Genomic DNA, 22,638 nt, shown 5'->3' on the forward strand with positions numbered 1-22,638 from the left:
TGCTATCCCATAAGATCTTATACCAGGGTTTCATGACATCATGATACTCTTAAAAATCATCCTAACCCCCAAAGTGTTGGTCATTAAAAAACAAGCACACACACCCTTAAGATCTGTATTAGGCTAACACGAAGACTACAAAAATGTGAAAAGATCTGAGATCTCCATATCTCGCTATCAGCCAAATATTATAGCATTGGCCTTGTTTATACAGCAGCAATGAGCTGTTAACCCAGTTTAACACTGATGGTTCAAGCAGAACCCAATCATATTCCTGGGTCGAGAGCTGCCATTTTGGAGAATCCAGAATCCTCATCCACTTTCTCTAGTTCTTAATTTGAATCTGAGTTCTTACACCAAGACAATATGGACAAAACTTCAATGCATCATTGGCTATTATTCCACTGTCCTGACAGACACTGGCTGTATTCCCACAATATACTCAACTGAATTATGAAGAGGGGGCTACTGCATTGTGAGAAAAGGGAAGTGTAAATGATTGACATAGTCACATAGGGTTAAACAAAATTCACTCAGTTGTTCGCAGCAGCACAGAACACCTCTCACAGATACTGATAGGTTGCAGCATCCATGCAACACCTACTGCTGTCTGAGAGGCCAATAGGGAAGAGAATGTGAAAGATTTTTTTTTATTTTTTTGCATAAACATGATCGTTTCTAGGATTTTCCTTTGCAAATGTAAATTAAGTTTTAAGAAAGATGCAACTGTATTTGTATTGGAATAAACCTCTCTCCCCAAAATCGTGTTAGGTATTTCTAAAATAGAATCCCAAACTAGGTGCCCTCCTTTCCCTACAATGTTTTGTTTTCCCAGTGACATAGTTACATGGGAACAAAAACTCTTCAACCTCCTCCAAGTAGAATGTTGGGGCTATGCCTGAGTGCAAAGTGTCATCTGCCTGAATATATTAAGAATGGCATGGAAACTTAGTGACCTGCAAGAAATGGTCCGAGTTGCCTCTTTAGAGAAAGGGAGATCTGCTGCCTCTGCTTACAGCTCTGGAGAGCTTCTAGATCCATAATTCTACAAGGATTTAGGCAGGGCCAGTCCTACCTTTTGGTAGAATGACACTATTGCTTCAAGCAACCAATGCTGAAGTCGCTAGAGACTACAGGTAGTCTTCAGTTAATGACCCTTATTGTGGACCAGGAACTCTGTTGCTAAGTGACAAGGTTGTAAAGTGAAAGATCACATGGCTGTGCCGATTTGTGATGGCAGTTCCAGTTGTGGTCATTAAGCGAATCACAAGTGGTTGTTAAGCGTGACATCACATGATTGTGACTTGCCACTTCCTGCCAGCTTGACTTTGCTTATCTGAAGGTGGCAGGGAAGGTCACAAATGGCAATTGCGTGACCACGGGACATGGTCACGCTGTGACCATCATAATTGCATGCCAGTTGCCAAGCGCCCAAATTGTGACCACGAGGATGCTGCAAAGCCACAGTTTCAAGGACTGGCCATAAGTCTCCTCATTCAGTGCTATTGTAACTTCGAATGGTTGCTGAATAAGTGGTTGCTAAGCAAGGATTACTTGTACTTGATAACTTGCCTCTCTTGTACTCCCCAAATGATTCTGATGCTCTCAGTTGTAGCAGAAGCTGCCTTATTATGGAAGAGTCAGCTATCAATCTGTGTGATTTCAATAAGTAAAAAGAGGCAGCACTTTCTTGTCCTTTCCGATAATAAAATTTCTCATCTTGGAATCCAATTAGGAACAAATAGATCAAGACCAGCCAGCGTGATTCATTATTTATTTATTACATTGTCAATCCTTTCCTTTTTAAAGGTCTTCAGTTGAACATACAAATTTTCCTCGATGCTTCCCATTTTATGGTGATATCTAGTGAGGCAGGATAGGCCAAGAGGCAGTGATTCATCCAAGCTGACTCTGTGAGCTTCCTGGTAAAAAGCAGAGCAAGCAGGGTGACTCTCCCTGGGCCAATGCTACATTGCACTGGTCACGGAACATCACATGCTCCAAGTCAGTAAAAGCTGTGAGAAATGTAAGATTAGGAGAAGAGGGCTGGAGAACTCAAAGTGCATCTTATTTATTTTATTTCATTTCTTGCCTGCCATGATCCAGAGGATCTCATGGCAGGTTACATAATAAAACCAAGTAAAAAAATTAATAAACTAGTTAAAAACATACAGTTCAAAACAAACAAATAACAGATACAATGAGATACTAAAGGGACAAATGTACCTCTGTAATCTAGCATCCAAATGTGTTCTGAGGCATTAGTCCTTTTTTTTGGAATTTAGTTTCTGTAGAGATTAACACAATTTTCACTTTTTTGATTTTATGTGGAGAGGGTAAGATGAAAAGATAATTTAGGAGTTAATGTTTAAATTTGCAATGTTTGTTTTGGTACACCATGTTTTAAGCAGTAATACGGTAATTTTGTTTCCCTCATTTTATTGAGTGTTTCAAAAGTGCTTTTATCCGTTCTTAGCTCTCAAAATGGAGTGGTTAATCAAACAAATGTTATGTTTTCTTTTTCTGGCACAAGAATGATAGCGGATTATATGGAAATTCTGCAAACATGCTCATGTTGTAGCATAATGTTTTTAGCAGACATATTAGATCAAACTGAAATTTAATTTAAGCTGAATTGCACATATGTATGTATTACTGGGCTTATTTATTAAACTACTGCCTTGGGGACTCTGCAGAAAAAATCTTTGCAGAAAAACTTAATGTGAATACATGATTGGATTAAAGGACATCATCCATAAAGAAAATTTCCCTGCCTAAACCACATTGAAATTCATAAGAAGCTGGAGAATATCCTGGTTCTCATGCATTTTCCAAGCATTTCATCAGAAACCGCGCAATAGAATTTTCACAGTGGATGTGCCCAAAGTGAAGCTTACATTAAAAAAAATTGCACTGTACAAATGATGTGCCTTCTTTCCTAATATTTAGGTCCTAGATTCCTCTTCCCAATTTTAATCTTAATAAAAGTGCTTGAATAGATTCATAAACTAAGATAACAGTCTGTGAGTGATATGGGGAACCTATGCTCCTGCAGATATTGTTGCACTACCATTTCCAGTAACCTTAGTATGGCTAATGGTTAAAGTTCCTAGAGGGCAACAAAGACTCCACTTCTGAAATAAATATAGAAATTATTAGAGAACTTCTTAAAAGGCATTACAATTTTTATCTTCTAAGGCTGGCCACTAGGGGGAATGACTGAAAAGCACCTGTGCTCCATCTACCATTTCTTGAGGACATGCTAAGGACTTACCAGCATGACGTCATCTAGCTGCATATGAATTATTGATATTTCTTTGCAGTTCCTTAAAATATATGGTCCAGGCATGGAGTTAGAAGAAGAGAGGTAGTGTAGTTGTTAAGTGTAGACCCAGAAGATGGGTTTAGTGAAAGAGGCTGGACCTTGGGAAGCATGCCCAGCCCAGTTCAAAGGTATATTATGTACCTTTGATTTTCCAAAAAAAAAAAACCCCAAAAAACAAACCCCCAAAACAAACCCACCACCAACATCTATGTGCCAATTTGTCTTCCCACTGAACATTTATGCATAAATCAATACATGGGATTGTGTGATGGACTGGAATGGTGGGAAGGGAGTAAAGAATGTGCTCATCTCCAGAGGAGCGAGGAAGAGATAAGTGGAGGAAATTGGCACCTCCCTAAGAAATCCCATCGGTGTGAACTGACTGAGCCTGGGAACTGGGCTTCAGTCTGGGAAGATTCTTGTAAATGGGTTGTAGCTAATAAACCTTACTGGATAATTTCTGTATGGTCTCCTGGATTTCCTTGGGCTAGGCCTGACAGATTGAAAGGCTCAGAAAATAATATACCGTATTTTTCCGACAATAAGACACCCCCATGTACAAGACGACCCCCACTTTTCCAGCCCAAAATTAAAAAATCAATATTTTAAAGATAGTGCAGAACACATTTTTATTTAGTAATTAGGTAACATTTACCTGATACACTCGGTGGGAGGAGGTCCAAACCGTCTCTCTGGAGCTCTATTTCCAGGCTCTTTTGCTTAACTGATTACATTCAAGCACGAGTGAAACTGCCAATAGCTTGTCTCTGCAATCTGCCTTCCTCTAATTGGTTTGTTCAGCATCAGCTGACATCAGTTACATCAGGCTCATGATTGGAGGAAGTCTGTTTGGGAGACAAGCTATTTCACTCGTGATTGGAGGCTAGCAATAGGAAGAAGCCTCTCTGCAGAAACAAAGTATGGGCAGTTTGGAACTGCATGATTCTCGGCTAACTTCCTTGAATAAGACGCCCTTCAGTTTTTAGGGTAAGGATTTTAGAAAAAAGTATCATCTTATAGTCGGAAAAATACGGTATTTTAGGTATCAAAGGCACTTCTCTGACATTACCTAAAAAATCTACTCTAACCCTGTTAGCTATAGTAGTATTAGTTTCTGCATATCACAGATGAGGAACCATGACAAAATGGCTTGCGTGACGGTGATTGTGTAGTTGACATGTGATTGTAAATATGCAGTTGGTTAAGATAATTTCTCAATAACTATGTACCACTCTCTAGATATGGGGTTGGTGGGAGTAAGCCTTATAGGAACTAGTAGCTTAGTTTTAAATGTGTCAGTATTGAGGAATCCTTGCATTACTTGTGAGTGAGTCAGCTGTGTACTGATCTTTGCTATCCAACAATTTGATCTTTTCAAGGTGAGGAAACAGGCATAAACATATATTTTCCTTGGCTATGAGATTTATGATATATTTACACTGAGCTGTCAAGTGGAGCCCTGACAAGATTGTATATTCCTGGTCAGGTGCTCTTATTGGCAACCCAACCTATGCAAATAACATTTTATCCACATTGAAAAGAACCTATTCAGAAAATCTTTGTTTTTGTTGAAGTCAGTCAACCTAAATGTTGTGGCATTCCTAATGTAATTTCTTTGCGCATTAGGCATAAAGCACTTGAATATGATGAATAAATATTTAATCTTATTTATACTATTCTGCACAAGAGGGAAAAGCCATAGTATAATAGAATCAAAAAGTAGCTTTGGAAAAAATATCTGGGAAAAGGGACAGCACACAATTTTGTTTTTTTTTTTAAATCTGGTCAGAAGTTAGGGTTGTTAGCAATAGACAAACTGGGAGCTTGTATGGTTGTGCTTTTTAACTAAAATTAAAGAAACCGAAGCTGTTGGTAGCACTTGGTTGACCTTGCCTGGGGTTGCTAGTAAGCAGATCCTAGCCTTGGCAGTATTTGGAGGACAGAATACCAGGGCTGTAGGCTAAACGGGAAAGTAGAAGCATCCCATGAGGCAGCAACAGCAAACTGCATTTATATCATTGCCAAGAAAATGACATGGGTACATCCACAGAGTCATTAGTAGTCTAGCTTGAGTCAAGGGCGCCTTTTTCAGAGGAACTGAAGACTACCATAAATATCTGAGAAGCCATTTTCTTGATCCTGCACAAATTGCAAAGATGTGTTTATAAATATGCCATTCATATTCTTCTGAAATTTTAGGCTAAAATGTAAAATTTTTGACCAGGGGATTGGGCTTTAATGGTTTAAAATGTATCACTGCTTGTTTTTGCTCTTTTACATCCCAATCTCACATCCCAAATGTCCATGCAATCTGATGTATAAACATGCTTTCTGACATTTACCAGTGATAATATTTTAAAAGGAATTAAGGGAACAAAAACTTGAGAATTTCTGATATTTTCTAGCAATAAGGAAATTTGGTACAAGAGTTCCAATGTTCTGCTTGTCTGTCCCACAATAAGACTCGTAAGCAAAGGAGACACATGCTTTCTGATCTTGGAACTCCCTTCTAGGCCTTAACAATGTCCTTTTAGGGCCATCTTAATCCTTTTTGGTTAGAGGATTCTAAATTACTCTTAAAACAGAACAGTTTTAATTCTGTTTGCCTAGTATTGCTTCAAAAAAATTTATGTGTCATATTTATGCATTGGTACTATTGTGTAATCTCTTGGTTGAAAGAATGATATTGAACAAGATGGCCTGTATAACCTTATATAAATCATTAATAAAATATTGTGTTTTAAAATCACATTAAATGTTGGAAACAGGGATACCACTTGATCATTTATCCATATGATGTGTGTAAATCAGGCCACTGCAATTTGTTCAAGAAGCCACAGGAGAAACACAGTTTTGCTTTGCACAATATATGAACTAACGATGGACTGGCAACATCTGAAACTAAACAATATATTTTGTAAGCCCATATGATGTGCATAAATCAGGCCACTGTAATTTGTTCAACAAGCCATAGTGAAAACACATATTTGCTTTGCACTATATATGAACCAGCTGCTGACTGGCAATGCAGCTTTTTATAACCCTGCCTGAAGATGACAAAGACCGAATCTGAGATCTTCTGTATGCAAAGCATGGAGTTCTGCTACAAAGCCACAGTCCCATTCTTCTTTGTACTTCATTGCCAGTTCAGCACAAGGTACTATAGTGTCCCTACATCTGACCTGTCATTTTCCTATATTTAGGCATCTCTTGGGAGTCCTAATATACTCTGAAGAAGATCCTGCATTCATACTATTCTTGATAGGCTTTTTATTTTCAGGCTGAGTGACTCAACTTGATACCGTGGCAGGGCCTGACCTGAAGTTGTGCAGGGAGAAGCTGTGTGGAATAGAGAATAAAATTTTTACGCTTTAATTCTATCTTGCAAGATGCTTGGAGGTAATGTTTTGTCCCCAGTTTTTCAAGCAGGCATCTGTTCTCATAAACTCTCAGGAAGTGTTATGTAACTTAATAGATTTTAGCCAGTCTGTAATGTAAACCTACAACATTAATGACAGTTGCATTTGATCACATCTATCTACAGACTGATGAATCGAGAAAGAGGAAAGTTTCTGTATCAGCTCTTGTAATATTAATACACAAACCAGTTGTTTTATAAATCCATTATTTCACATTTTATAATAACATGCTGCCATGACTAAATATGTGGAGAATTAAATATTTTTCTTGCACAAAGATGCTTTTTTAAAATGTGCTGGTTATGAGACTTCACTGTAACATGGAAACATATGGTTCATAAAATATATTAATGTAACATGAATGTGCCCCTTCATGGATCACTGCCTTGTCATGGCGAAGGGGCTTGCGTAACTCAGTGAAGCCATGAGCTATACCGTGCAGGGCCACCCAAGATGGACAGGTCATGACAGAGAGTTCTGACAAAATGTGGTCCACTGGAGAAGGAAATGGCAACCCACTCCAGTATCCTTGCCAAGAAAACCCCATGGACAATGTTAAAAGGCTAAAAGATATGACGCCGGAAGATGAGCCCCTCAGGTCGGAAGATGTCCAATATGCTACTGGGGAAGAGCGGAGGGCAATTCCAAGTAGCTCCAGAAAGAGTGAAGCGGCTGGGCCAAAGCCGAAAGGACGTTCAGCTGTGGATGTATCTGGAAGCGAAAAGAAGGTCCGATGCTGTAAAGAACAATATTGTATAGGTACCTGGAATGTAAGATCTATGAACCAAGGCAAGCTGGATGTGGTCAAACATGAGATGACAAGACTGAACATCGACATCTTGGGAATCAGAGGACTGAAATGGACGGGAATGGGTGAATTTAATTCGGTGACCATTATATCTACTACTGTGGGCAAGAAACCCTTAGAAGAAATGGAGTTGCACTCATAGTCAATAAGAGAGTGGGAAAGGCAGTAATGGGGTACAACCTCAAAAACGACAGAATGATCTCAGTGCGTATCCAAGGCAAACCATTCAATATCACAGTCATCCAAATCTATGCCCCAACCACTGATGCTGAAGAAGCTGAAGTTGACCGCTTCTATGAAGACCTACAACACCTTCTAGAACTAGCACCAAAAAAAGATGTCCTTTTCATCATAGGGGACTGGAATGCTAAAGTAGGAAGTCAAGGAGTAATCGGAATAACAGGCAAGTTTGGCCTTGGAGTACAAAATGAAGCAGGGCAAAGGCTAATAGAGTTCTGTCAAGAGAACAAGCTAGTCATAGCAAACACTCTTTTCCAACAACACAAGAGACGACTCTACACATGGACATCACCAGATGGTCAATACCGAAACCAGATTGATTATATAATTTGCAGTCAAAGATGGAGAAGCTCTATACAGACAGCAAAAACAAGACCAGGAGCTGACTGTGGCTCAGATCATGAGCTTCTTACTGCAAAATTTAGGCTTAAATTGAAGAATGTAGGGAAAACCACTAGACCACTCAGGTATGACTTAGATCATATTCCTTGTGAGTACACAGTGAAGGTGATGAATAGATTTAGAGGATTAGATTTGGTAGACAGAGTGCCTGAAGAACTATGGACCGAGGTCCGTAACATTGTACAGGAGGAAGCAACTAAAACCATCCCAAAGAAAAAGAAATGCAAGAAAGCAAAATGGCTGTCTGATGAGGCTTTACAAATAGCTGTGGAAAGAAGGAATGCGAAAAGCAAGGGTGAAAGGGAAAGATATAAGCAACTGAATGCAGATTTCCAGAGAATAGCAAGGAGAGATAAGAAGGCCTTCTTAAATGAACAGTGCAAAGAAATCGAGGAAAACAATAGAATGGGGAAGACTAGAGATCTCTACAAGAAAATTGGAGATATCAAAGGAACGTTTAGTGCAAAGATGGGCATGATAAAGGACAAAAAAGGCAGGGACCTAACAGAAGCAGAAGAGATTAAGAAGAGGTGGCAAGAATACACAGAAGAACTATACAAGAAAGATCTTAATGTCCCTGATGTCCACGCTGGTGTGATCACTGACCTTGAGCCAGACATCCTAGAGAGTGAAGTCAAGTGGGCCTTAGGAAGCATTGCTAACAACAAAGCTAGTGGAGATGACAGTATTCCAGCTGAGTTATTTAAAATACTAAAAGACGATGGTGTTAAAGTGCTGCACTCAATATGCCAGCAAGTTTGGAAAACGCAACAGTGGCCACGGGATTGGAAAAGGTCAGTTTATGTTCCAATTCCAAAGAAGGGCAATGCCAAAGAATGCTCAAACTACCGCACAATTGCACTCATTTCACATGCTAGCAAGGTTATCCTCAAAATCCTACAAGCTAGGCTTCAGCAATACATGAACCGAGAACTACCGGATGTACAAGCTGGGTTTCGAAGAGGCAGAGGAACTAGAAATCTAATCGCCAACATTCGCTGGATCATGGAGAAAGAACGAGAATTCCAGAAAAATATCTACTTCTGCTTCATTGACTATGCAAAAGCCTTTGATTGTGTGGATCACAACAAACTGTGGCAAATTCTTAAAGAGATGGGAGTACTAGACCACCTTACCTGTCTCCTGAGAAATCTGTATGCGGGCCAAGAAGCAACAGTTAGAACTGGTCATGGAACAACTGATTGGTTCAAAATAGGGAAAGGTGTACGACAAGGCTGTATACTGTCACCCTGCTTATTTAACCTATATGCAGAGTACATCATGAGAAGTGCCAGGCTGGAAGAATCACAAGCTGGAATTAAGATTGCAGGGAGAATCATCAACAACCTCAGATATGCAGACAATACCACCCTAATGGCAGAAAGTGAAGAAGAACTAAAGAGCCTCTTGATGAGGGTGAAAGAGGAGAGTGCAAAAGCTGGCTTGAAACTCAACATTAAAAAAACTAAGATCATGGCATCTGGACCCATCAATTCCTGGCAAATAGAAGGGGTAGAAATGGAAGCAGTAACAGACTTCATTTATTTGGGCTCCAAGATCACCGCAGACGGAGACTGCAGCCATGAAATTAAAAGACGCTTGCTCCTTGGGAGGAAAGCTATGGCAAGCCTAGATAGCATATTAAAAAGCAGAGACATCACATTGCCGACAAAGATCTGCATAGTCAAAGCTATGGTTTTTCCAGTAGTAATGTATGGCTGTGAGAGCTGGACCATAAAGAAGGCTGAGTGCCGAAGAATTGATGCCTTTGAACTGTGGTGCTGGAGAAGACTCTTGGGAGTCCCCTGGACTGCTAGGAGGTCAAACCAGTCAATCTTAAAGGAAATCAACCCTGATTGCTCATTGGAAGGATTGATAATGAAGCTCAAGCTCAGATACTTTGGTCACCTAATGTGAAGAGAGATCTCTTTGGAAAAGACCCTGATGCTGGGAAAGATTGAAGGCAAAAGGAGAAGAGGACGGCAGAGGATGAGATGGTTAGATAGCATCACTGAAACAATGAGCATGAAACTGAGCAAACTCAGGGAGGCAGTGAAGGACAGGAAGGCCTGGCGCAATATGGTTCATGGGGTCACGAAGAGTCGGACATGACTTAACGACTAAACAACAACAACAACATGAATGTGACCCTAAAGGCATAGCACTGCCACAGGATTGCAGATAGATAATATTATGCCTTACGATCTTAGAATGGACTTCCTTTAGAGGGCCAGACTGTATTAATTTAGTTGTGACTTGCACACTAACACTTGGTCACTGCCAGGCCACTAGTAAGTATTTCAAATTTGGCAACTGCTTCTTTGTTTCTAACAGCGCTATTAGAATGGTATATACAGTCCACCATCCCTTAAGCTCTCAGAGCAGAGAGATAGAGATGTTATGTTATAATAATATATATAGTCATCTAAAGCGGTAAGGTCCATGAGTTCAATTCCTGGTAGAGGGTTTGAACTCCATAGAATAACATTTGGCTATCCATGTCTGAGAAGTCACAATAAGGTTGAAACCAGTAAGGCAGTGCCTCCTGATGGTCACTGTAACTAAAACACACAAACTCACACACAGGATATACACTGTTTCTAATACAATCAAGCAAAAACAAATGACCAAAGAACAGCTGTTTGCTAGCCAGGATATAGTATTTCATGTTTAAAACTTAAAGTTCTAGGATTACTATAGGAATAAGAGAGAATTTACTTCTATTATACTGATTTCCTTGTGTCTCTTTTATTGTGTGAAAGGGTATTATTTTAAATGTGACAATAAGAAAATGAACATCTGTAATTCTGCATATGCTTGGCTGGCTGCTTCTGGATTATAATTAAAGACAGAGCAAGCTGCGTCAGACCCAAAGAAAGATGGCACGCCCAAGTAAGATGGCTCACTGCTACTAGTTTGCCATCTCCCCCCCCCCCAACTTCCTGGCCATCCAGGGTGTTCATGATCTTTCTCTAGTTGCATGACTATGTTTTGGGGCCACGTGGCACTGTTGATATGCTTATACCCCAACCAGGTTCCCATCGGGCATCATATGTATGGAATGTCATTTCCGCATTGAGGCTTATAAATGGATAATGTAGAATATATGTAGAAGTGCTGGTTCATATACTGCTAGTTTGTCTATTATATGAACCAGATTCCAGAGAAACAAAATTGATCATATTGACTAACCAGGCTGCCACAATGCAAGTATAATGGCAGCTTCTTTTGGGTATGGTCTCTTTTCCTAAATAAACATTTCAATATATTGTATACACAAAGCATTCATGTTTGATGTAAACAAAGCGCTGAATCATGCTGTTAACACCTAACTAAGGCAGCTGGCAAAGACAGCATTCAAAGTGTGTCAAGTGACTCAATAACTTCTTGATTACTATAACTTGCAGTTTCTTTTAAGTAGGGTATAGGGATAAACTCAGCTCAATAGTATCACTCAAGGACCTAGGTTTGTAATATCAACTGATGTATTTTTTTACTTCTATGTATCTCAAGGTAAGGATTTCAAAATGCAATGCAAAATCAGTTCTTGCTGAAGATATGAGCTCTTTCTGTAATCTATGTATACCCATGTTTTGTTTGTGGATTTCTTTGCTAGAGGAAGCTGATTTGACAGTTCCTCAAATATCTTAAGTAGATAAGTGCATCCAAACTTCTGCTAATTGATGGTATTGCCAACAAGTAAAAGGACTTTTTGCTTTATAATTTTTCTTTATTGCTTTCCTGGATTCTCTCTTGTGGCTCTTCTTAAAGCATTTAGTCTAACTCTTTGCTCTGATACTTTTTGGATTGATTCAGTTGGCTCCGGGCCTGCCATAATAGGGAGCTCTATCAACCTTTTCATGTCTCTATGGCGCATCTGGACACATGCCTGAAAAGTTCTTCAAATTGAATCCCTGAATTGAGACCAGTTCACCCAATCTTACAAATAACTGGTACCAATGCTTATTGTAGCATATTTATAGCTAGAAATGTGAAGAAATGCATGCAGAACTCAGTCTTTTGAGTCTAAGCAATAGTTAGTGTCAGCCTAATCAGTGTGGTATTTCTTCAGAGGATTTTTTTTTGCTTTGAACCCTTATATTTTTATATGCTATTCAAAATTTTGCTTTCTAGTAATTTGAACTATGTTATGGCTGGTGTTGGTCTTCCGGGCTGTGTGGCCGTGTTCTTGAAGTTCTGTTTCCTAACGTTTCGCCAGCACCTGTGACCGGCATCTTCAGAGTGCAGGAGCACAGACAGGAGCAATTCTCTCTGTGCCCAGGGTGATGTGATCCTTTTGTGAGTATTTATAGAGATCTGAGGGGAGGGGAAGGGGGGGATTGGGGGTGTGTGGGGGGGTTGGATTACTGAGTGGCTGCTTGTTTTGGTGTCAGCATCTGTGTCTGTATCTTCCTGGGGATTAGGCAGGGTTTTTTCTTCTATTGAATTGTTAACGAGGGGCTGTTGCAGTTGCGAGCAAGTATACATTGGGACCACAAAATGCAGCATCCATACCAGGATAAAAGAACACGAAAGACACTGCAGACTACAGCAACCAGAAAAATCTGCAGTAGCTGAACATGCTCTCAAGCACACTGGACACAAAATCCTATTTGAAAACACAGAGATACTGGACAACACCAACAGCCACTATACCAGGCTATACCGGGAAGCCATTGAGATTCACAAACACCAGCACAGTTTCAATAAAAAAGAGGAGAGTCTAAAAATCAACAAAACCTGGCTACCAATCCTGAAAAATACAGCCTGCAAAAGGTCAACGAACTCAGCTCAACCACCAGGGCATGTGAACAGTTCACACAATGAACTTGCTAATCACCCCCAGCAGCCCCTCATTAACAATTCAATAGAAGAAAAAACCCTGCCTAATCCCCAGGAAGATACACACATATGCTGACACCAAAACAAGCAGCCACTCAGTAATCCCCCTCCCCCCCCAGATCTCTATAAATACCCACAGGTGCTGGCGAAACATTAGGAAACAGAACTTCAAGAACATGGCCACACAGCCCGGAAGACCCACACCAGCCACCTTATGCCAGCCGTGAAAGCCTTCGACAATACATTGAACTGTGTTAGTTTCACAAAAACCAAAACCAAACAACATTTTATTACTATTAGCAAAACCACTTACCTTCCTACAATGAAGTGACTCACAGTAGCTATAAAATTATTTTCCTATGCAGGTTCACTAAAGCCCAAAGAAGCTCATTCACTAAAGGATATTATTTGCCCAAAATAAGATATTTCTGTTTGAGTCGTATTTGACCAATGTGTGTTATATGAATAACATCGCACTTACTAAGCCTCTGTAAGATTTCAGGATAAGGAGGCCAAGGAACAGGATCAATATGTTGAGCATGGATAGTGTGCAGTCCCTAAAAGGCTATGTTGCATAGCCAGCTCTTTTTCTCACAGCTCATCTAGCCAGCAGAAATGTGTTGCAAACCACATTATGGAATAAAATGCTGCTACTATGTCCTCTTTATGACCTGATACAGGACTTTCAATCTTCATTATAAAGGCACTCCTGACATTTACAGTGGCAATGGCTGCATGCCAGATAACAGAGGCAGTAAAACCAGTTCTGTTCCATGTATCTGTTCCCAATATAGTTTGGCTCTTTCTTTTCAGTGCTAGTCACCTAAGACTGATCTGGAAAATTAAAAAAAAAAAAAAGTAGAGAACTAGGTTTATTTGAATGTTACACAGAGTTTTTCATATAATTTCTGGTCCACAGCTAGAACATTTCTATTTATTTTACTTATTCACCACTTGTGGGCTGGGCAGAATAAAAAACTGATGTGATGCACTTGTAGAATGTTAGCTATAACATTAATCTGTTATAAGCTACATGTGGAACTACAGTTGGGAATGTACCATTTTATGCATGTCTATCCTTCTCTGCAGTTTGCAATGAACCCCCTGACAATGCCACTATATGTTCACTTAGGCACCTGAAACATCTGTCAAAACTATGCCTCTCCAATCTACATCTATCTGTTCTTGAAAAAAAAATGTTTTCAATTACTCAGAAGAGAGTTGATGTAACATACCACAGCAATGAACTAAGAATGCAGTACAGTACTTCCATAAAAAGGGAGTGGGTAAACTGTAGCAATTATAGATCAACCATTTAATGTGAAAATCCTGGTTTAAGTTGTGACTCCAGACACTACAATTTCTTCAATAAAATATAGTTAAATGAACCATGGCTTAGCATTCTGTGTTGGCCTAGCCAGTCTTCTGTCTCCCTGTTTGGCAACCAAAACTCTGTAGGTTTGCACAGAAGTACAGAAGTCTTTGGAAAAGACCCTGATGCTAGGAAAGACTGAAGGCAAAAGGAGAAGAGGACGGCAGAGGATGAGATGGTTAGATAGCATCACTGAAGCAATGAGCATGAAACTGAGCAAACTCAGGGAGGCAGTGAAGGACAGGAAGGCCTGGCGCAATATGGTTCATGGGGTCACGAAGAGTCGGACACGACTTAACGACTGAACAACAACAAAAGAAGTGGTAGGCTCCAAGATTTCAAAGGGTATGTGAATATGGGCAACCTATGATAGCAGTTGATGATTTTGAAGCTCTGTATCTCTGGGAATACATATCGATATTAAAATTCAAAGTATGTTCCAAGGAATTAGGATGGATGATGGATGGACAGATAAGACAGATAATTAAAAACAGAGCAAGCTCAAACAGAGAGTCAGTAGAGTTCAGGGGTGAAACTTGATTAGACATGGGATCAAACTTGCACTCAGGAATAAAGTAGCAGTCTTGCTAGTACCAACGCTTGTCTTTACATGACAGATGAAGACTTTATTGTTCTCCAAGATTTTAAATAGTAATTTGCAGCTGCCTTTATTGCTGTTTTACCATTTGTTCCCCCAATTTTATATGTTTTAGAGAATTCTTTGTTGTTATAATTCATGTTTTACTGTTATTTTACAATGAAAATTGCTCTAAATTGCTCTGGATAGTTTACAAAAAAATGCCAGTATATTAAATTAAATAAACTTAAAGCTGACCTTGGGTTAGGTGTGTTGTGAAGATAAAAAGAACTGAAAAGAAATAAACAGCTGCAATGTTCTAGGCTGATCAGGATGGGATGAAAAAACAAACTCTCAGTGCATGCAGTAGACTGAAGTAAATCATGATGTTCTTAGACTTAGTCCAGGAGTAATGAGGCCCAGACCACACATCCCAGCATTTCTTCCTGTTGGCTAAGAACTGGAGAGGTACAGAATCCCACCCACCCACCACTCATCTCTAATGCAGGTATTAAAAATGCAAATAGGCAAGTGGCATATTCCTATTCCAGCCAGGCAAAAAAACCCAGCTCCCTCTCAACCCGAGATGAATATTAATACATAGCATAAAAAAAATTGTGCAATTCAGCTTTATTTTAAAGGGTCATTGTAAGAATCATTGAGATAATTACATCTCATACACTAGGGACTGGGTAACACAAGTGTCTACATAATGTTTCTCTAGCAACCTTACCCAGTATGAACAACGGTGGGGGATTTTGGAAACTGTCATTCCAGATGTTGTTCATTTCCCATTTATTTATTTATATCATGGGAACCATGAGGAGATGGCACGGAAGACAGCAACATCCAAGTACCACCAAAGGATAAGACAGGTCCTGAAGAGCCAGCTCAATGGGAAGAACAAGATCCCCATCAACACGTATACCCTATCAGTCATCACATACTCCTGGCCAAAGGAGGACACAGAGGCTGCTGATGTGAAGACCCAGAAGCTTCTCACAATGTACGGAGGTTTCCACCCCAAGTCCAACACCCAAAGACTGTACACCAGCTGGAAAGAGGGCAGGCAGGGTCTGGTGAGTGTCAAAGCCACTGTCCTGGATGAAACTCAGAGCATCCAGGAGTACATCAGTAAGATGGCACCCAAAGATGAGCTGCTGAGAGAATGCCTGAAGCAACAGCAGGCATGGGAAGAAGTTCAAGCAGAGGAAGTGCCATGGCAAGACAAGACCCTGCATGGGATGTACCATCAACAGATAGCTGAGGTGGCTGACATTGGGAAATCCTACCGTGGATGGAAAGGGCTGGACTAAAAGACAGCACTGAGGCACTGATCAGAGCAGCACAAGAATAGGCACTAAACACCAGATTCATAGAAGCAGGGGTCTACCACCCTAGACAGGACCCAAGGTGCAAACTGTGCAGAGAGAACTCAGAGACAGTCCAACATATAGTGTCAGGGTGTAAAATGCAAGCAGGAACAGCATACCCTGAATGGCACAACCAACCAGCTGACATTGTGTACAGGAACATCTACACAATGTGTACACAAGCCCAGATGGGAGATTCCAGAGAAGGTCGTGGAGAATAACAGGGGGACTTCCAGATCCAGATGGACAAGCAGGTACTGGCCAATCAACCAGATATTGTGGTAGTAGACAAGGACCAGAAGACAGAGGTGGTGATAGATGTAGTGGTGCCAAGTGACAGCAACATCAGCAAGGAGGAGTATGAGAAGCTGGAGAAGTACTAGGGCCTGAAGGAGGAACTAGAGAGGATGTGGAAAGTAAAGGCCAAAGTGGTCCCAGTGGTGGTAAGAGCACTAGGGGCTGTGACTCCTAAGCTGGGAGAGTGGTTCCAGCAGATCCCAGGAACAACATCAGATCTCTTTGTCCGGAAGAGTGCAGTGCTAGGCACAGCTAAGATACTGTGCAGAACCCTCAAACTCCCGGGCCTCTGGTAGAGGACCTGAGATTGAGGAAGACACATACCGTCCATAGGGGTGAGAGGGGATTGAGAGAGAGAGAGAATGTCCCTTTCTCCACAGATGTCAGTAGATGCCACAATAACATCACACCTGACAACACATACATGTGGCATCGCTCTTCCCCTTACTTCTGCAGACACCTATGCCCTTGGCTGGCTTTACATACCACATTTAACTATGTAGTTTGTCCAGCTTTGACTTAATGGCTGTTTTTGCATGACACACTTAATCATGGTTAACTCAGCTATGATTTACTCATTTAGTCCAATGACTCACTAACCAATAACATCATATCTGTGGAGTCTGGATTTATATAATAGGGCTAACTAAAACGTGGTTGCCTAGCGTGTGGCTCAGTGTGAATCTATCCATTATATGGCTTATAAACTACACTTTATGATTGTGTGAATTTAGTCAAACAACATTAAATAAACCATAAATTTTAGATAATGTGAATCTAGAATTTAAGATAAAGTAGTATTTATTTCAGGAACAGGACTGAAACTACAGGTGTTTACGAAAGGGGATACCAAGCTGAACCAGTGGAATTGTGTAGAATATATTATTAATCTTTAAATGTTGATTTTACCATTTACATATTCAATTAATATGTAATTTATATGCTATGCTAAATAAGTTGGTTCAAATAGCTAAAATATAGTTTGTACTTCATATTGGTATGGGGGTAACAAATACAGTTTCCCTTCTCTAGTGCACAGCATCCTCTGTGAGAATGTGCCTGAACTGACAAACTTGTTAAAACTGCCTTTTATAAAAGTTTGCTACGTAAGACCAGGGGCATTATTTACATATTAAAAGCTTAGAAGGGGATATTAAATGTATGTCTGTGGGTTAATCCACCTCTTTAAAAGTAAGGATTCCAAAGAGTAACACAAGAGCATCAAGGCAAAGCAAGAACCTGCTTCCAAATCCTACAGTGTTCACTGGCATACTATAACCACTTTTTAACATCAAGCAACTCTGAAGCATATTCCTGAGTTCACACATCTCACTAAGCCAAAGTTTGATTAACCATGTTTTGTTGAATAAACCACAATTGGCTAGGTTCATATACTAAACTAAACTAAAATCAACCTGCCTGAGCTCACATATCATGCTAATCCAGTGATGGTGAACCTATGACACGTGTGTCAAAGGTGACACACACCATGATGTTTTGGGTGACACACCAATGTTAACCAACATCCATCAACAACTATTCTCCTGTTTGAGTTACCAAAGAAACTGAGTCTGTTTTACTTGTATTTCATGTTTGTAATTATTTGATCTTTCTTTATATAATACATAGCACCACACATGACTGCACTGTATTTTTTTTTTAAATAAATGAATATGTAAAGAATTGTTTCTCTTTTGTTTGGGGGAGAGGGGTGACACACCTGCAAAGTCAAGTTATGCATTTTCTGAATTTTTGACATGCGGAGCCTAAAAGGTTCGCCATCATTGTTCTAACCCATAATGTGGTTTGCTTGTTTGTGGCCTAGCATGATACATAGTTTGTAAAGCAATGCTTATGGCTTAGCCCAAAGCATGAACTCAACCATTTGGGATTAAATACTATAGTTAACAAAACTATTGCTTAGTATGATACATAAATCCCTTCCCTGCCTTGAGGAGATTGGGCACGTGCAATAAACAAAATGTTTCCAGTCAGTGCTACCGAAAAGCCTATTGCTTCAAGCAAAGATGTTCAGTCATCTTTTGCTTAAACGTATTTTATTGAATAAACCACAATTGGCTGGGTTTACATCATATTCTAAACCACAAACTAACCATATTTTATCTTAGCATATTGGGATGAATCCAACCATTGTGTTGCACCCACCTTTATTTAAACTTACAGCAGACCCATTTTAGAGAGCCAGTTTGGTGTAGGCTAAGGCACCTGGCTAGAAACCGGGAGACTGTGAGTTCACTGCAGGGACTGGTCCAGGCAGTTGCCAAGGAGTCCACGCTGATTTGAAGGCACAAAAAGAAAAGAAAAAGAAAAAAACCCCATCTTTAAGAAAGAGGAGGATTTAAGCCAAGCTGGAACCGATCCCCCTCAGCCCCCCCGAAAGAGGGTCGGTTCCAGCTTGGCTAGATACAATCCCACTTGGTCAGCACTCGGATGGGAGAAACGTCCGGGCTGAGGACTGGAATGTGAAGTCAAGAAAAGTTCAGAAAACATCGCTGAGGGAGGCAAGAGTAAATCACTTCCCTACGTGCAGTACCGTTGCCGGGAAACAACAGGTCCATGTAGTCCTCTGAGGTCGAACTCAACTCCAGGGAGACTTTATTCCCAATATGCATAAATCGAGCCTTCGACTCACGTTCGTTCAGAAAGCAAACCCAACAGAAAGCAGCAGGACTTAATCATATTAGGGACCGCGCTATATTTGACAGGAAAAATTACTCTGGGTTAGATTCAGAGAAAAGACACAAAAGTGAGACTTTTGCCAGCTGACGTTAGCCCTTCTCAACAAAGAAACGCCCAGTTCTCACCCACTTATGAACCTCTCGAGCGGGCAGCTGCTTCTCACTCGGCAGCCGGGCCGGGCTTTTCCCCCCGGCACGTCGGAAGGGAAAAGGGCACCATGAGGGGAAAGAAGAAACGCGCCAGAGCGCGTGCGAGAGAAACTCTCTGGCGAGCCGGCGTCCCTCGCCGCGGCCAATGAGGCGGCGGAGAGGGGAGAGGGAGGCGGGGCGAGGGCGGACGGGCAGCCTCCGCCTTCGGGGGAGAGCGCGGGCGGGGGCGCGGGGGCGCTTCGGGGCTGGCGAGAGCGGGGGCTGCTCTTTGGCTCGCGGCTGCACGCGCGACTCCTGCTGCGCCCGGGCAAGCGGGCGGGCGGGCAGGCAGGCAGGCTGCCTCCCTTCCCTTCCCTTCTCTTCCCTTCCCTTCCTCGGCTGCAGCCTTCTCCGGCGGGCTTCCCCGTCCCTCCCTCGCCTCCTCCCTCCGCTCGTCCCTCCTGGCCGCCCTCTGCTCTCCTCTTCCTACTCCTCTTTTCTCTTCCTCCCTCTGTCCCCGGGTCTTTTAATCCCCTTTCCCCGACATCCCCCCACTTCTCTCCCCTGGGGAGACCCCGCTCCCGCCGCCTTTCCCTTCCTCCTCCGCCCCTCATTGTCTCCTGCAGCCTATTGCCCAATTTCCAAAGCAGGGGGGAACTCGCTATGGGCGAGGACGAGGCAGCCCCTGCGGCTCTCCCGCTCCCTTCGAGCACCACTTAGGAGAAGCGGGGCTTTTCGGGCCGGGCCGGGCCAGGGAGGGTAAGCCGCGCGGCGGCAACCACTTCTTGCGACGTCGGCTGTCCCTCTGGTGATCCGCCGGGCGTCGCGTTGTCTTGGGGCGCTCGCCCCGCCGAGCCCGATGTGCGACCTGCTCGACTCGCAGCAGCCGGCGGAGAAACTTAGCAAGATGAAAAAGTTACGGCGAACTTTGTCGGAGAGTTTCGGCCGACTAGGTAAAGGGGCCAAAGGAGGGAAGGGACGGGTGGGTGGGTCGCTGCTCCGAGCATTCCTACGCACCGAGCCTCGTTCCCACTCTCGCCTCGCGGCTCACTGGGTGACTGTGCGGGCTGGATTGCCTCGCTTACTGCTTCTCGAAATTTGTTTGCTGCCACGGAAGCTCAGACCTGTGCTGGCGAGAGTGATGGGAGTTGTAGTCCAACACCTCCGAAGGCCGCCGGCTTGGCTGAAGTTCTTTTCATCATAGCAGTCCATTGGCTCGCCTTCCCTGCTTTCTGGCCGTCTTTCTGTGCATTGCAATGCCATTCTGAAAAATGGATTTTTTAAAAAATGTACCCAGTTCAAACCGTTTTATCCAGAAGTAGTCTTGCTCACTTAAATTGAAGCGATTAGCAGCTGTATGTGCGGAGAATCACAACATTAGCGTATAAATGTGTTCATTTCACTCTGACTTCACTTTGAGTATATCTTACCCTTAAAAAAAAACTTTTTAGCTGTTACTGGGTGTTAATCATATTTAACATAATATAAACCGTCTCTAATCTGCTTTTGACTACTTAAATTGCAGATGTAGTTTAACATGGAACATCTCCAAATAGGGTAACTGAATGGTAGCATACTCTCCCCTTAAAAAAAATAATTTAAATTAGATTGATTTTAATTTATTAATAATTGAGAATACTAAACAGGAGTAGAAAGTACTTTGAATTAATTGAACCTATTTTTTAAAAAAAATGGATTCAGATTTCTTAAAACTACTTTTGAAAAAAGGGTGTTCTGTTTCCCATGGATGAATGCTCAATATATTTTTCTTAAGCAGGCACATAAAAAGGTGTATGAACCCTATGACTGACTGCAGCTTTCTAATGTATATTTGGTGGCAAAACTGGCTTTGCTGTCACATGCTCTAGATGACCCAATATATATAATATGTTTCATTATTTTGTAATGCAAGATGAAGTCAGGTCACTTCATTCCCTACAAAGAGTATGGAAAAACGTTAAATACACCAAAAATAATTGATTGAAGAATGTTATAATAAAATTGTTATACATGTTAAATATTGGGGGGTGTCAGTTGTAAACTGTATTTAGAAAAAAATGTTATATTGTTTTAATAGAATCAGAGTAATTCTCTTCTGGAATATGAGTTATGAATGTGTCAGAGAAAGGAGGTTCCAATTGCTTGCATACTTGAAATGGCTCAGTGTTACTTCTAGCCCGGATATGGTTTCCAGAATTAGTCCTCCTCCCAGTTGTGAGATGGAGCAAGTTACAGATGTAAACTAATTGTGTTTCAAAACAGAAGATGCTAAAAGGTGCAATGTGTGAACTTCATTTGAAAATGGGATTCAATTCCTGCTTCATCATCAATAATAATTGTTTCTGTAACAAAAGGGATCTCTCTCCTTGCCATGTGGTTACCATGTTCAGTAATAATAGTAAGAAAGTGGAAAACGGAGAGTAAAGGCTTCCAGATGGTTTAGTATAAGACAAAACTTGAAGTCAGACTAATTTCTGACTACAGAAATCTTTACTTACCCTTTAATTTGTGATTGATATTGTTCAGTGCTGCTGATTTGGTATCTCACAAATGTCTTGCAGGTTGTTCACAGTGTAAGAAAAAGCTCTCTTGGTGTATTGTACCTTTCATTCTTCAGATAGCCAAATTAGCCACCAGGAGTTGCTCAGAAACTCTCTTATCTCTGTTTGCCACAGTGTTCCTGTCATCTTGCTTTGTAAATATAGATGTCCTGAAATGCCTTTTGGAGGACACAGTATGATGATGTATCATCAATACAAAGGTATATAAGGTGCCATATTTATGTAAGAGGCTATACAGCTTTTCCTAAACTATTCATAGAATTCTCTGTATCTGAGAATCTGAATAAGATTTCAAAATGTACATAGGAATGTAGTGTAAGCCGTCTACTTGAAGCAAATTTCACTAGGGTGGAAATTCATTTAATGTTTATTATATTTATACCCTGCTTTTCCTTGAGCAGCTCAAGACAGGTAGCATTTTTCCATTTTCTTTTTTTACAGGTTGGCAAATACCAAACCTACCTTTTAAGTATATGTTAATAATAGAAGCTATTTTCTGGTCAGAATAAAGGTTGTGGACTATAGATAGTTCATAGAAAGGGATATGGAAACTTGGAAAAATTCTAGTTGCTTCTATTGAGCTAGCTTAGTTTC

The 22,638-nt window shown here is 41.1% G+C and overlaps 1 protein-coding gene and 1 long non-coding RNA gene across 3 annotated transcripts in view; one reads left to right on the plus strand and one right to left on the minus strand.

Annotated features, from left to right (window-relative positions):
* Positions 1-1,766: 1,766 nt before the first annotated feature.
* On the minus strand, positions 1,767-19,637 carry LOC148214578 (uncharacterized). Its single transcript, XR_015797810.1, has 4 exons — positions 19,481-19,637; positions 19,210-19,368; positions 18,822-18,950; positions 1,767-2,015 (listed from the first exon to the last, which is right to left on the minus strand). It is a non-coding gene; the product is annotated as an uncharacterized LOC148214578 (long non-coding RNA).
* Positions 19,638-19,773: 136 nt separating this feature from the next.
* Positions 19,774-22,638, plus strand: part of CDK14 (cyclin dependent kinase 14) — a 251,509-nt gene continuing 248,644 nt past the window's right edge. The window contains exon 1 of one of the 2 annotated variants that reach the window (XM_007424673.3): positions 19,774-20,436. In XM_007424673.3, coding sequence (XP_007424735.1) covers positions 20,343-20,436 — 94 coding nt within the window. In that variant the 5' untranslated portion in view covers positions 19,774-20,342. The remainder of the gene's footprint in view (positions 20,437-22,638) is intronic. The other variant, XM_088150533.1, reaches the window with a different exon arrangement.

The sequence above is a fragment of the Python bivittatus genome, unplaced genomic scaffold (genome assembly GCF_059951505.1).
Source record: "Python bivittatus isolate LINGU-HERP-01145 unplaced genomic scaffold, Pbiv_v1 ctg000610_np1212, whole genome shotgun sequence".
In the NCBI taxonomy this organism is placed as follows: domain Eukaryota; kingdom Metazoa; phylum Chordata; class Lepidosauria; order Squamata; family Pythonidae; genus Python; species Python bivittatus.